Below are 17,176 nucleotides of genomic sequence, written 5' to 3' on the forward strand. Positions count from 1 at the left end.
CTACAAATGCTATCTTTACTTAGTAAAAACTGAACTTTTGATAATTTATGGTTAGAACCACTAATAAGCTCTCATGGACAATGGACACAATAACTAAAAGAGTCACATGATGCAAAAATACGTAAAGGAGGTGAAAACATAATGAATTCAGCTTGCAAAAGAAATATATCACTTCTGTGGTGCATTTGATAATTTAGGGTAAAAAGTAAAATCAAGATATTACCATGAAAGAAATAAAGTAATTTTTTGTTTCTGCTAAAACAGCAGTAATCTTTCATGTCCAGTGATTTCAGATTTAATATGGCTACTGAAAAACAGTTGATAGGGGCACCTGGGTGGCTCAGTCATTGAGCATCTGCCTTTGGCTCAGGTCATGGTCCCAGGGTCCTGGGATCAAGCCCCGCGTCGGGCTCTCTGCTCAGCGGGGAGCCTGCTTCTCCCTCTCCCACTCCCCCTGCTTGTGTTCCCTCTTTCGCTGTGTGTCTCGCTGTGTCAAATAAATAAATAAAATCTTAAAAAGAAAAGAAAAACAGTTGATAACAAGTTTCAAAGTCCCTTACTTAAGAAATAATGTGGGTATTCAAAAGTAAGTCAATTCAGAAATACTGAAGGCACAAAACAGACTAAAAGCAAATGACAACAGTAAGTTCTGTTAGAGAAGATTCACAGAGTAATCTACATTAGCATCTTATATACATAATCTGGTGTGTTTAGGATTATAGCTTCAGAAGGGAGCCAAAAATCAATATAATGAATTAAAAAAAGAACAAAGGCTAAGAAAGAACATAAGAATTGTTATTAGGTTGGGGCGTGGACTAGATACTAAATACTTTTTTCTTTAAAGTAAACTGAGTTGGTCTACAGAAAATAAACAATTCTGTGCCTCTTGTAGGAAACAGGAATTGTCATTAAGCTATTAATTAAAAAAAGTTAGAGCACAAAGGTACATGAGGCAATGAGACAGAGGAAAACAGCCTAATCCTTTAGGACAAGAATTTAAAGCTGTGTTGGTGATCATGCTGGCATTGTTTTGTGGTTCCCTCAGCAACAGAACATGGTCCCCATCCTCTTATAATGGAATAGAATTTTTTATTATGAATGGACTGTTAATTTTTCTTGTCTTTGGGCCTTTGATTTATGCTAGTAGTTTGCCTTACAAGGGGATTTACATGTCATATTCTCTAACGACAATTCCTGTCCTAATGTTTAGGGATAAAAACACGGCCTATTGTTTTAAATTTTCAAATAAGCGTGGAACAGAGTAGCCATACTACAATAAGCATTTACAGAGAATCTTCTATTCTCTGAATCAAAAGAGGTAAGAGTGAACAGAATCTGATTTCTTAGAGGGTAGCTTTCAAATATTTACTAAAAACATTTTAAAACTGAGATCTAAAGTATTTATATGAATGAATGAATGCTTCTATTATTTAGATCAGAGATTTACACAAAATGCTTAAGTAAAATGTTTTCCATAAAACCCAATTAAGTATTAAAATTATCTAACACTTGTCTCTTAAGATTCTGACATATATACTATATTTAATGTTACCCCAAAAAAATTTAAGAAAGAAAACCATTCTGAAGTCATACATCAATTTCAGATTATGGTAATTTTTGATGTGTAATTCAAATATACTAAATTTCCACAGGGTAAAAATTTTAAAAAGCATAATTTCTTTCCTTTCAGATTTGTCCTTTCCAATGACAGGTTAGTAGATTGTAAAATAAAATTTTAAGTTTAGATTTCTATTACACACATTACCATCTTATATTTGTACAGAATGGAGAAATCATTGTTTCTTGATCAGGTGCAATTCTGGTACAAGCAGTGATATTTTTAGCTAAAACAGCCAAAACTAAGGAAGAATTATGACACTAGAAGGTCTCTGCAAAAAAAAAGCCAGTACAGATTCACTTAAGTTAAATGTTTTATAATTTTACCTTTAAGAGGGTAAAAGTAGCAATGGATCAATCACTTCGAGGAAGAACAACTGTAGAAAATAAATATCTTACTAGTATTTTTTTTTTTTACTTTTCCTTGTTTAAAAGCCATGTGCTATTTTTAAAAAATACATCAATAAAATACCTATAAAATCTGTCTGTAATTCAAGAAAAAAAGGTATATTTATCATTCTCATCTTTAATAATATAATTTGAGACTATTTTAAAGAAAAAGCAAAAATTTAAGACACAATATTAAAACCTATCTTTTGGAAAGATTTTCACATCCTATAAACTCAGGAAAAAGCCACACTTTACTCAGAATGTAATTTTTTATAGACTAAGAGTTCAAATCCAAACCCTAGACTCTGCCAGAGCAAGGCAAGTAACCTTATAGTGTCTGGTTTTTTTTCCTTTACACGGTGATGATAACACCTCTTCATGGGACTAAAGGAAAGTTTAGATTAGATAACAGATATATCCCCAAGTCCTGTGTTGAGTACATAATAAGCACTCAATCAATGACAGATAATCATTCTTAAGTTAAACACTGAACATCTATCTGCATGAACTTCCTCTTCCTGTGTCAAATTCTTTTGTGTCAATAGTCTTAGATATGAGGACACTTGAATTTTGTTACAGATTCTTAAAAAGACATATTCCTTTTGCTCCCTTCTTGGGGAGTCAATAGTTAAATTGGTAGAGTTTGTTGTTTTTATTGACACCTTGTGGCTATTTGGCCTTAACACTTTATAATATACATTTCAAGGCTATTTTCAATAAATAGGTTCAATGAGTAAGTCTGCAATGGATCTGAAATTTAATCCAACAATTATATACTTCTCAGTATTTCTTAAATCTATTCTTTAAAAAGTTATAAACTTTGGCTTCCTTTTTTCATTTATTTTCTTCAACTTCAGTTCTCTATCAGTCTTTCCAAGAAAGGGTTGAGCAACCCTCTACATATAACCAAGAACACTGCCTTCAGATCATTCAGTTTCTGAACAAATGGTCCATTTAGAAAATTCTTTTTTCTAAGACAGAGAAAAAAACCAGGCCATTAAAAACAAAAGAAGAGTATAATAAAACAACTCTTCCAAAAAAATGAACTTGAGATATTCAATTTACTTAGACTAATTACATGAATATGTAAATCTGTCTATACAGGCATATAAAACTCAGGTCATCACATGGTTCTTTCTAGTCTTCTAGACCCATGCTATACAAAAGAACTTTCTGTGATCATGGAAATGGCTTAATATCTGTGATCCTCAAGAAGGTAGTTACTAGCCAAATATGGCTATTGAAAAGTAAGACTAGGGAACTCACAAATTAAATTAAATTATTAAATTTAAATAGTCACACACATCTACTACAATGGACAGTACAGCCTTAGACACTCTCCTTTTCTGTTCCTTCTCTTTACCATGGTGAACCTTATTCCGATGCTCTTATTGAAGTCCTTGTTTCAAAACGCTTCTCTAAGACTGAATAGCTTGACAGAGTTACAATCTCAAAAGCAAAGAGAATTACTGAAAAAGAATTTTCCAAGCTAGTTTTAAAATGTGCTTTTTGATGAAGAGTACCACATTCAATTATTTTATATTTTCTAAGCACAGTTCACTAAGAAATGAAAAATAAAATAAGAAATAACACACACATCTGAGTGCTTGAAATTAAAACTCTAACAATATATACTTTCTCCTAAATTCTTTATCTGCTACATAATTAATCCCAGAATAAGATAATGGTATAATTAAAAACAAGTACAGCACAAACCATAGCACAACAAAGCAGAACCAAGGGAACAGATAAAAATCATTCTGTACCCGTCTATTCTGTGATAATACAAAAATTAATGGAAATATGATGGATCAAATGCAACAATACAAGTGTGTTAGCCAATGAAGAGTTGTATAATTTTTTTTTGAGTTGTATAATTTTTATCACGAGTATTATTTACCACAGCATCAAAGATCAAGTCTTACCTCAGTTTTAAGGGATTTCTGAATGACTGCTTATGGCTCTTTCCAATTAAATCTAAGCATAAGCATTATTTATTTTCATAAACATCAATTTAAAGTAAAATTATTAAAAAGGTGACCATAAGATCTCAGAAAAAAATTTGCGGTGTTTTAAGCTCCCCTCTTGTTTCTCCTCCCCAGTCTCCCCACTATACACAAACGCAGTCTTTTTCAAAGAACAAATGTAGGTGTTAAGAAGGAAAACAACTATGGTGCTTATCTGTTAGGAATGAAAGAATGGCCTCTCTCTAGGGGCTGGAATTAATGTCATCACCACCAATCAATTCCTCCTTTCTTCTGCCTATCAACTTGGCTTTCAGTACCTCCCGAGTGGGGAGGTGGGGTGGGAGGGTGGAGCATGTAAAACAACCTCAGTATTCTGGGATAGGATTCAAAAGAATTCAAGTTATGGGAATGCAAATTATGTGCTAAACTACATACCAATTTCTGAATGACTGCTGATTTTTTTGTTTGGCACTTGAAACATAATGAAACTTACTATTCTGAGCCAACGCTTGAAGCAGACAATCCAAGCATCCTTCTAAACTATCCTCAGTTCTGTCAACAGCTGTTATCTTCAACTTCTTCAAGGTATCACTGAGATTATCTGTTTATAGAAAGAAGAGAAATCAGAACTCTAACATATGATAATCACGTTTCATGGCGGTTAACACTAACAGGCATTATTGTGAATTAACTTCCACATACATTACAAAATGGCAATGGCCTGTACCATTACAAATTTTTTAAATAAAATGTATCCATTTAACATTCTGTATACGTGAGATACCAGGAATATTCAGGAACAATACAGATTGTCACAGAACATCTTTTTCAGGATTCCTATACCATATTTAGCTTGTTCAGGAAACCAGCCATGATTAATTTAAAAAAAAAACCCTAAATGTCCCCAAAAAATTACATTGCTTTGAAAATAATATTTTGTTTCATTTTTGGCTTCCTCTGCTGCATTTTAAAGACATAAAATGAAAATGAAAGTTTAGAAAAGTTTCAAAATAATACGACTTAAAATAATGCTGATGATTATAAAACCTACTTCAACACTGCCATTTGAAAAACACTTCAAATCAAAATACTGCTATAAGCCAAAACATGTACATTTTGGATTATAAAAGCCGTGCTCTCGTCCTAAATTATATATGGATTCCCCTATTCCACAGATTGTCAAAATTTCTTTACATATTAAAAATTCAGGGCTTTTATTTACACCAATTATTTCTATTGACATTTAAAAACTAAAAATTGAAACAGACTTTTTAGGATTCATTTTGGTAATTCACTTGACTCTAACAGTTATAAAATTATTTGTTAACAGTAATATTTAAAAAAATATATTCCAAAAACAAAAAACTCATTAAAAATAGTATTTTTCTACATTTTTACAAATCTCCATAATGTCTGCCTTAATAGAAAATAACTAGATTTTCCTATTTGCTTCTGTATTCAATCCTCTATAATTTGTTGTTTGGGTTAAGTAGATGAAGAAAATCCAGACTCACACACATAGTTGAAAAACAGGAGAGTACTTTAATAGCCTTTTCAGCTAACTGTGGATATTTTTTGACACCATACCAAAACTTGACAAGTGGTAGTTTTTTAAAGGTTGGTTGCCATAAGAAATCTGAAACAATATTAATAAATGCTTCCAACTCTCACATTCATATCCACTGATCTCTTACACTTTGAATCTTTCATGATGTAAGATACTTATCATCAATGCACTGATCATTAAAAAAAATTAAGTCATGGATTTATGCATATCTTCCAAATATTGACATATTTCATTGTACTATTTCAAAATATAACATTTGTTAGTATCATCACTAATCTTATTAAAAGGCTCTGGTAAGTACTGGGGAAATATCAAGCTGAAGGCATACAAGTTTCCCAAAATTCTAATTTTTTCTTACAAACTTCAATTTTATTACCAGCAATAAATATTGTCAGTTGTTTTCCTTAAATGATAAATTAACTTCATTCATTTGTGAGAAAATATCTGCCAAATATGAAAAACCAGTTTGTCTGTCAGTTCTTTCAAACAAAAAATGTTTTTCCATGAAAATAAAGTACCTTGGTCAGCTCATAAACTACTGCACAAGTGCTTCTCTTCAAAATAGTCATCAGACTTTGTAATGCAATTAAAGTGTTTTATGTGTACCCCCCATTTCATTACAAAGAATATTTTTAAAAATGTGTACACAGATATTGAGATTTTTTTTAAATATTTTTTTTTTCTGTTTCATCATGGGCATTCTTAAATGAAACTGGTATTTTTTTCTACTTCAAGTATGTTACGGTGAAGAATACTACTAGTACAACTTAGTACTACTACAGCTCTGATTCACACATCCTAAAGCACCTTGGGTTTTTTACCCATAATTGCTTTTGCACCATTGTTAAGGCAAATGTCAACAAAGTGAAAAAGACAAATAATGTCTTGATAGCATTATGCAAATAGTATTGACCTTATAGACACCTTACATTTTAATAGACTTCTGTACATTGCCAGGTCATGACAACTCTAAAAATATGATGAAATCCTCTATTATAAAATAAGAGATAATTACTTTCCATGCCAACCCAAGAAAAAGTAGACTTAAAATTTTACATCAAATAATACTAAAATGCTCTAGGGACACGTAGTACAACCTGACTACTCTAGTAAACCTAAACCTATACTTTATTAAAAATCCCAGGTTATCATTCACATCCAAGTTTAATATTTACTTTAAGAAGAACTAGTAAGCAGTTTTGAGAAATTGATTTTTATTCTAAAGAAAAAGTATGTTTGTATGTATGTCTTCTATAAGCTAAAATGAAGTTGTAGGGGCGCCTGGGTGGCTCAGTTGGTTAGGTGACTGCCTTCGGCTCAGGTCATGATCCTGGAGTCCCGGGATCGAGTCCCGCATTGGGCTCCCTGCTCAGCAGGGAGTCTGCTTCTCCTCTGACCTGCCCCCACCCCCGCCATGCTCTCTCTCTCTCTATCTCAATCTCTCTCTCAAATGAATAAATAAAATCTTAAAAAAAAAAAAGAAGTTGTAGGGCGTCATATCTCAGATATTCTTTTTCAAACTTATTAAGTGCATATTAAGTTGATTTTTCTGAAATAAAGTATGAATAATGTATAATATCTAAGTTCGTATTATTAAAAGTAATAAATGTAATTATCCCAACACTGGGGAAAAAAATAAGACTTATGTTAGTCAAATTACAGCAATCCATCAAAACTATCAGTCAACAAGTAATAAAAAGCAGTTAAGACTCATTTAGTACTACCTATATTGGCATCTGGGTCTTTTTAAATTCTTTCCTTCCCTTCATCCTATCCCCAAAAAGTGCCTTACCTGACATCCCCTTCTGATCAAGTCTCAGTATGGATGTTACCAGTCCAGAGGCCATCTTTGCCCATTTTATCTAAGTCTCCTCTTCCTTAATCCCTCAGGATCATTTTCACTGTATCCATCCTTCATAGCACTAGTCACAATTTTTAATTATATTTTTTATTTAACTGTTAATATACCTCCCCCACTGTATTTTATGGGGCATCTTGTTAATTATAGTCATTGCATGGTGTCCAGTAAATACTTCTTAAATTAACTGGGTGAACGAAGGAATGAGTTCCTTCTTTGCAGAAAGCTGTCTAATTACCATCCTTTGTATCACACTTAAGAGCCAAAGTGTGCCAATAGCAAAGGGAAGGTAAATGTGACCTGTTAAGCACCTACTATGTACTCCATATAATTTAAAGTATAAATATAGTGTCTTACATTTTAAGATTCGAAGAAATCAATGAAGACAGTTTAAGTATTTAAGAATATAAAATATATAACTAAAAACTACACAGATTATCCCATTTTAAGAAGATTTCTTATTAGTAAAAAGCATTCAGTCTCTCCATGGGAATAATTACATGCCTATTAATGATGTGAGATCTTCTTAGGGAAGTCCATTAAATTCTACATCCGGAGACAACCAAAGCTGTCAAACAGAATTACTACAAATTTATTATGATTTTAAGCATTTTAAATGAATGAACAGGTTAGCACTGAAAGAAATAAAGTATTAGACTGTTTCATATCTTGATTAGAAAACTGATTACATGAATATATAGTACATTTTCCAAAGTTCATCAAACTGACCATTTAAAATCTGTGCATTTTAGCTTATGTGAATTATACCTCCATTCAAAAGAGCATACTGGAGAATAAAATGATTGGGGTGAGAACCCCTTTCCCACTGGCCTCAAGCTTCCTTATGGAGAAATTTCCACTATAGTGACACTTCTGGTCACTTCTGCCTCCTCCCTTGGCAACTGCCCACCACCACCTCCATTCTCTCTCTAGGAACGGAGTAATGTATCTGACTATTAAACTGAGAAAGAAGAACTGGCTGTGCATAACTCAGTCCCTTCTGGGTTCCTGACCATCTAGAAGGGCAAGAACTTCCTATTCTTCCATACCTTTGGCTGTCCAGGTACACATCTTGTCCAGTGACAAGATTAGCAAATATATCGAATTCAGCCATAAAGTATTAGCAGTTCCTTTGTGACTATACAAATAAGCCCTGTCCTTCACCAATTTTAAAGCAGTTATTTTGAATTCCATCAGAGAACTCATTTGCTTAGGTCTCTAGTGATTCTGAACTTGGATAAGGAACAGAGGGTACTATTTCTAGACTCCCTCAAACCATGACAGTACATCTCAGCAGTGAATTTGTACCATTAAGACATTGAAACTGTTCTAATGGAAAATTTCTGAGCTTCTGGTTGGGGGGGGCAGTAAGTCAAGAATGGTAATTTTCACGGGAGGTTCTACTACTAAGAAGTGTTAATAACCAAATTAAATTTTTTTCTTAAAAGAATTTCTTTCCTATATGACAGCAGATGGTCTAGCTTGTCTTGTGAAAGAAAATATACCATTTTCAAAGAGTTAAGCAAAGCTGACTTTGTCATTAATTCTGCATCTCCTACTTCTAACCACTTTATCGCTCTTAAAACCACAACCTAACCAATTCTTCTTAAACTCTATCAAAATTACTCTGGCAAAGGTCTTAAATGATATCTTGACAAATCCAATGGATTTGTCTCAATCCTCTTACTCAATATCTTTGCAGCAATAGACTCTTTTTTGGTACACTTTCTACTGACTTCAAAATACCAGTCCCTGAACATTTGTTCTCAGTCTTCTTCTTTCTCTACCCCTTAAATGTTAGTGTGACCTTGGTTTTACCTTTTCTGTATTTTTCATTTTGCTAGTTTTATAGTCTTAAGTTCATAAAACTCTTTTTAGCTTATTTCTACTGTTAGATGGGAAATTCTTGTAGAACAGGAACTTCTAAGATACTCACACTGCCCTCTAAAGTGGAAACTTACCAAATCCTGAAAATCTACCTTACTGAGTTACTTGTATCTTTTATTGTAAATTATGGTACAAATTGCCATGATTAATATTTTTATTAAGATGGGCTACACTAAAAACAATGACAATTCACTATGTTTTTTTCTCATTCTAATTATTTCAGAAATCAGATAAAAACTTTATGAGCAGTCCCTATTTATTCATTCTTAAATGGCATTAAAGTCTATTTTAGTTTGAACCAGAAACACTGTAGTCTAACTTGTCACATTTGATTAGAGGGTCAAGAGTCTGACCGATGATCTTTACAACTACAATATTAAGCCATCATGGATAAAAGCAAGATACAGTTTGTAAAATTTTATTTCACACTATGCCCCAAACCTTTTCACTTAGAGTTCAAGAATTATTTTACTGTTTTATAGCTAAAAATATGCTTTAGCATATAACATGATATAATTACTAAGTTAATACATTGGGTTTTCTTAAAATTAGATAGTGATTTATACTGAGATCCAGGCTTAATTCTTTGTCCCAGAAATGACCAAGAAAAATATGAGGGTGATTTCTTTTCCTCAACAGTCCCCTAACAGATTTAAAATACTATACCAAATAGTGGTTAACACCCAAAATATGATAAGCCAATTTAGAAAACAATGTAGATATATCAACAAAGCAAGATGGCATTTGTCAAAGAATTTTTTATTTTTTTTAAAGATTTTATTTATTTATTTGACAGAGAGAGACAGTGAGAGAGAGAACACAAGCAGGGGGAGTGGGAGAGGGAGAAGCAGGCCTCCTGCCAAGCAGGGAGCCTGAAGCGGGGCTCAATCCCAGGACCCTGGGATCATGACCCGAGCCGAAGGCAGACACCTAACGACTGAGTCACCCAGGTGCCCCGCATTTGTCAAAGCATTTAAAGAAACCTAAGAATTATACTAGAATGATGTTGGTGAAAATGTACAATCTGTCATTACAAACAGCTTCTGTATGAAGAACTGTTGGAGAGGCGCTGGGGTGGCTTAGTCGGTTAAGTGGCCGACTCTTAATTTTGGCTCAGGTCATGATCTCAGGGTTGTGAGATCAGCCCTGAATTGGGCTCTGTGCTGGGTGTGGAGTCTGCTTAAGATTCTCTCTCTCCCTCTCCCCCTGTTCCCCCCACCCCAGCTCAAGCACATGCACCCACTCTCCCTTAAGAAAAAAAAAAACTGTTGGAATGATCTCTATACACAAGAGTTCCAGAAGATGCTGTGAAGTGGAAATTATATACTTTCAAACTTCACTTCTGTACAGGTAAGCTAATTGAGTCCATAACAGAAGAGAAACTCTCTAAACATAAAAATAACCACTTGAAATGTATTCGCTCTACTCCAGCTTCTTATACCTAGCATGTGCCTGCAAACCAACCTGAGTTCTCACAGTATCAATATTCTATCACCAGGATTCTTACAGAACAACGTTGTTTTATCAGTTTATTATCCTGTATTTCCCAGTTTCTCAGTCCTCATTTATCTCTGGGCTCTCATACTCCATTTAGTCTCTTAGATTAGTACACTGATCTGGAACTTAACTACTTTCGCTGGGACTTTCTACTTCTCCAGGATAATACTTAAGTGTCTGCCTACAGTGCTTTGTCTCCTGACACTTATATTCAGGAGTAAAAGATATCATGCCTCCAAGCTCTGCCCTAAACTCTAGGATATGCCTAACAGGGAAAGAAGACCAGACAAGGCGTAGATAATATAAACTGAGTAAGATGAAATTCTGCTAAATGTAGGGGAATGTTTAAATGCTAAATAAGACAGATAAAGAGAAGTGTTTGGGCTTGTTTACAAGTAGTCCTGAGCGAGACTCTTCACCAGAACATACTTAAAGCTGTGACTAATTGAACATAAAGATGGAGAAAGAAGTAAAGGCCCTATTTCACAATGCTTTCTAAGAATAGAGAACTAGATTAAAGACTGACATAAAAGACCTGCATAAATGGAACTTTCTTTAGCTGGAGATCTATAAAGAAGTATTTCATTAAGATTGTTGCAAAGCAAATAGTTCCACTTAGTAACCTAATAAGTAATCAGAAAGAGATAATATACATGAAATTTATAAATTTTTAGGCAATGCCACCTTTTCTGGATGATAAAATACCGAAGAGAAAAAATGGTACCTACACATGTAGTCATAAATGTGACAGGTGAGTTTAACATAAGTATATATTAAAAAACTAAAAAAAAAATGATACAGTTTGAACTATTATTTATGAACTCACAAAATAAATATTTTCCCAGGATACTGCTACAGAAAACAAAAAGAAAACTGAGAGGATAAAACAAAAGAGAATTTAGATAAAAATTAAACAGAAAGTATGACAATACCCTTACTTAAAGCTATGATGCACCATAAATTTGAAAGAAATAAAATTAAAGCAACAGGATGAAGAGACATTGTCAGCTATCAACTTATTTGTCTCCTAGGTTGAAATTCACCCTTAATGCCTGATCTAGAAAAATGAATCTGGGCCCTTTAAGTATTTTTCCTTTGCCAAACGGCAGGATACAAGATTTGTCTAAGGGGACAATGGATAGCACTGAGGAAGAAGGTGCTCTCCTTTTGGCTCAGGTTTCCTAAATTTTCTCCAGTACCAGTACCACATGTTCACAGGCCATAGCTTTCACTGTATATTTTCTCCAGCTCTCGGCTCAGGCAGCAGGACTATGTACAAGACCCCGGGATGACTCAAGTCTGCATCACAGCCCAGGTCACTCTTCCTGCACCTGGGGGTACATGTATATGCCGGACACCCTGTGGGACTGGATGTTCAGAGCCACTCTGGCTCAAATTATACAAAGAAGTGTGCTGGGTTCCCATAGAAAGGGGCCTCTCTAGCCCAGTTTCTGCAGTGGAGTCCCAACTTCCTCTGCATTCCCAACTGTTGCAGGCCCACTCATCAACCTCAGCTTGCTTGCTCTCCAAAGAGTTGTTCCTGCAGGTCTGGTGACTGTGGACCAACTCTGGCCTGGGCAACCCAGTGAACTTAACTACCTCTTAAGGAGAACCCACCTTCTGAGGAAGTCTATCCTTCCTTGGATACACTCCCATAGCCCTAGATTACCCTTCAGATTTGCTATCTACCTTTAAAGTTACTCTCCTATTATTGCTTAATAATTTCTATATTAAATGTCTCCTGTTTAAATTACTGTGTAATGGAAGATCATTTTCTTTGGATTTCTTGACATTCCTGCACTATTAGGGCCTTCTGAGCAAGGGAAATTGATAGGCTAGAATAAAGATAAGTCTCCCTTCCTGGAGACATTCTAGAATCATAAAAAATTCCCCTCTTCTTTCCAGAGATTTGCTTTTAGCTTATATGTAGGGTAATAATCCTAGAGATACTTCTTCCTTTCCCTGGAAATGATTTGTTTTAATTCCAGAGTAAAGATAGGATGTGTGTGTACGTGTGTGTGTGTGTGTGTGTGTGTGTGTACCTTGGATGACAGATGTGCCAGTAACCCTACAGAAGTTCTAATGTCATAATTTTAGGCTTCTTCTCCTGTGGTGCAAACCTGCTACATGTGCCAGGTAATCGGTACTAAAATGCTCCATGAGGGGCACCTGGATGGCTCAGTCAGTTAAGCGTCCTACTCTTGATTTTGGCTCAGGTCCTGATCTCAGGGTTATAAGATCAAGCCCTGAGTTGGGCTCCATGCTAGACAGGGAATCTGCTTAAGATTCTCTCTCCCTCTCCCTCTGCACTGCACCCTGCTCACACACTCTCTCTAAAAAAAAATAACAAAAATAATAACAACAATAATAATAAAATGCTCCATGAATAATAAGGTATGTTGTATGATCTATATACCTCGTGTTTCCTGTCAGAATATCTATATATACTTATAAATTTAACATCACGTGATTTGTCTTCTGATTGGACCTAGACTGATACAGATATATAGCCTTTTTAGAAAACTGAGAAATTATGCGAGAAAAGACTATTATCTCTTTCAGTGAAAAATGTAATCTATCAGATCATGAATGTTATGGATCAGGTGAACAATACATTAAGAAGATAACCTCAAGCTTCTATTTGCTCAACAATATGAACTATGTGCCTACTAAGTACGAAACATTGCACTAAGTGCTAATGATACAAATATGAATACAAGACAGTTTTCACAGCATAAATAACATTTTTTTTAGTTTTAATTTTATTTTGATGAGAATTACCTTCATATATCCCAGTTCACTCCCAGAAGCAATCAATGTTAACATTTTCTTACATATTCTTCTAGAAGCACTCTGTGTGTATATATATGCAGTTTTTTATATTTATAAACACAAACATACAAACTTTAAAGCATAATCAATCCAAATGTTACTACAATACTGATTACCTTTTCCATGGTAATGATCTTAATAAAAGGTACCATTATTATTGCAATTATATTATTATAGAAAATCATAATAAACCGTATAAGTGAAATCCCTTGGTAAATGTACAATAAAGTATTATTTTATTCAGTGGTAACAAACTTAGAAACCACTGTCTTCCAAAAAGTGATAGGAAAGATACAGATTCAAACTAATTTTGACAACTATACTAATATATTATTATAAAATTAACATTAAATTAATATCAAAGATAACTACATTTTAATTTGGAGAGATGAATATAGATATTCCTTTTTCCTATCAGGTTTTACGAGGCTATTGTGTTTTCAAAAAAAATACACAGATTTTAGTGGTAATTATCCTTATTAAGAGTATTGATTGACATTTTTTATTAGACAAACAGGTAAAATTTACCATAAAGCAATAGTGAAACTGTTTAAACTGTTTAAACATGCACAGTTCTTTTCTGGCAGCAAATATTTCTTTAAGGGAATTAATGTCAAGTAAAAAACAAATAAACCACAGGGAAATGCTAGATAAAAGTCTCTGTTGAGCTATCTTTCATGGAAATGAAAAGAAAAACTCAGTAAACATTTATTCATCAGTTAGTTCCCACTTTGATGAGTTTTAATAGCAATCTGTTTCTTACTGAAACAATGTATCTTTCAGGTTTTATAACTGTTCTAATTATTATGGTTACATAACAAACCACTTCAAACTTAATGGCATAAAGCAAAAGCCATTTTATTGTACTCACAGATTCTGTGAATCAGGAATTCACAAAGGGCACATTGAGGATGGTTTGTCTCTGTTCCACAAAGCTTGGGGCCTCAGTGTAAAAGTCTCAAAGGATAGGGGTGTATCTCCAAGAGTGACTACATAGCAGGAGACTGGCATCATCTGAATCATCTGATGGTTCTGGTGATTGGCCTGAAAGGACTTAAAGGTTATGAATGCCAACCTGACACCTGAGACCTGAGGCCCCTCCACATGGCCTGGCTTCCTCACAGAATGGCAGCTACAGGGTCAGACTTTGCAAGGCTCCAAGCAGACCAGTATTCCCACAAACAAGGTGGAAGCAACAATGTGTTTTACGACCAAACCTAGGAAATTACACAGCACTTCTGGAGCATTCTATTGGTTACAAGTGAGTCACAAGCATGCTTATATTCAACAGCAAGAGAATTCCCCAACTCTCGATGGGAAATGGCAAGTTCTAGAAGAATATGTGGGGGCAAGGGGTATTGTTGTGGCCATTTTTGGAAAACATAATCTGCTATAATAACTTAATATTCACTATACCGATTTGGTTAAAATAATACAACCAACAGCATTAGATCCTTTGAATGGCTCTACCTCTGAACACAAGATATAGTTTCCCCCAGAATGACTGTATGTTCAGCTTTGGAAACAGAAATTAAAATTTATATGGTTATTATTTTATTAATATTTACAACTACCTTATGAAAGAGGTGTTATTATTGTCCGTATCTTAGTGGATGAGAAAGTTGAATCTGAAACCTGAATAGCTTGCCCAGAAAGATAAGTGCCAAAGGTAGGAATAATCCAGACATGTATGTCTTCAATGTCTAGGTTTTTGCCACTGAACAGGCAGTCCACCCAGTACCATGTTAAATGAAATTCATGCAGATTTCATGAAAATCAGAGCTGTGCAAAGCAAGGACTACCTATATCTTGCTTTGTAGAGATGCAAACCCTTCAAGAATGAATTTATAACCCAACCATGTTAAATAGTTGTACTAGCTAACAACTGTCTATGTATGTGAATGTCTGTGACAAAAGAAAGAAAAGAGAAGGGAAGAGAAGGGAAGGAAATCACAATGAAATGTACCAGGGGCAGCATCTGCCATCGTATCTCAAGGGTAGTACCAATGCTGGGTACATACTCTAGCTTTCATTAAATGTTTAAATAGATAAATAAATTATAAGAAAAATTTTCTAGATCATTTTAAGTAATGAGTACCTGTATATTCCTGAGAAGCTATACTGGTGCTGAAATGGTACATATGATGTTTTCTCTTATTTAAATTTTTAGGGCTCTGTTTTCTCTTTCAAGAATTCAAATTACACCTTTATCTGTTTCTACTAGTAATTTCTTTTATGTTATTATCTTCCAGTTAGAGGTTAAGTTTTTCAAAAGCAGAAATTGTCACTGCTTGCATTATTTGTCACTTTCTGTAATGCATAATATGACAGACAGGCCTATGTTTCTGATTTGACCGATGTTTTATACAAACCATATAAAAACCAAAAATGTGACACAGTGGACAGTTATTCTTTTTTGGAGCTTCACACCACTCTTCCCAAAAATGCATTCTTGTAACTAAAAGGAAATTAAGTTAATCAGCTCATATAAAATTCCTATCTTTATTGTAATTGGTTTTGTTTTTGAAGCCAACTATATTATATAATTTTAAAGATAAACTAATATTTCTATTTCTGTAAAACAAATATTTCAATGTAAGTTTTGTTTCTTTATAATGATCAGTCTCATCTCTTATAATGGAGTTACTTGAGGAATCTTCAAAATGGAATACTTTTCAAAAGAACTAAAGGAAATAGTTTTTATTTTTTGACAAATTTCTTGTTAAAAACCATCTTAGATGGTGTGAGCTCACAGTTTTAAAAGCATTTTTTTGTTAAAGTTCAATGATTCCTGGTTGTTGTTTTTCTGACTATAAAAACAAACCCCCCACCCATAAGTTAGGGGAACTTACTAGTTATTTGAAATTATTTTATATAATTTTATGTAATTCTTTTTCACATAATTTAAAATTTAACTCGTTATTTTAAATACTTTAAAATTATAGAATTCTATGTAATTTATTTTATATAATTGTTTTAAATAACTGTATATAATCCTTGTATGTTAGAAAATGCTTTCTAATATATACAAGAAAATAATGTTTTCTAGAAACAATCTAGCAGTCCTATTGCACTTTAATGACTCTTTAAAAATGCCATACCATCATTTTTCCTAGAAAGGCACCATCACCACCACCCTCCCTGCCGAAAAAGGGGAAAGAATACAATGATCTGGGTTTGGGAGCTGATCAGTCTTTATTAAGTAACTGAGTGTGAAGGTTTCCACATTATAATTTGCATGAGTTCTCTATGAAATGGGCTCTTTTCCCCCTTCCATTTTTATTTGAAATCTATTATTTGGTTCTTATTCAATAATGACGATAGTATTTTAAGAATACAGATGAAATGGGGATGGAAAGAGCTTAAGTAACTTGCCAAAGGTTATACTACAGAATTAATTCATGAAAGAGATTCTATCCTCTACCTCTTTGATTTCTTTTATCATTCGATCAATTACAGATTTGGTTTAACCATGATTGATGAGAATATATATATCACAGGTAGTTAGCTTTGCTCTTGACTACTCATATAACTTAAATTTTGCAGTAATTACTTAATTTT

General features: G+C 33.8%; 1 protein-coding gene across 3 annotated transcripts in view; it reads right to left on the reverse strand.

Moving 5' to 3' along the window:
* RAP1GDS1 (Rap1 GTPase-GDP dissociation stimulator 1) overlaps positions 1 to 17,176 on the reverse strand; it is a 156,750-nt gene that overhangs the window by 124,287 nt on the left and 15,287 nt on the right. For all 3 annotated transcript variants that reach the window (XM_028117770.2, XM_028117768.2, XM_028117767.2), the window contains exon 2: positions 4,468 to 4,575. In XM_028117770.2, coding sequence (XP_027973571.1) covers positions 4,468 to 4,575 — 108 coding nt within the window. The remainder of the gene's footprint in view (positions 1 to 4,467; positions 4,576 to 17,176) is intronic.

Source organism: Eumetopias jubatus, unplaced genomic scaffold (assembly GCF_037043125.1).
Source record: "Eumetopias jubatus isolate StellerSeaLion01/CBP00866 unplaced genomic scaffold, mEumJub1_p1.0 scaffold_2, whole genome shotgun sequence".
Classification (NCBI taxonomy): Eukaryota; Metazoa; Chordata; class Mammalia; order Carnivora; family Otariidae; genus Eumetopias; species Eumetopias jubatus.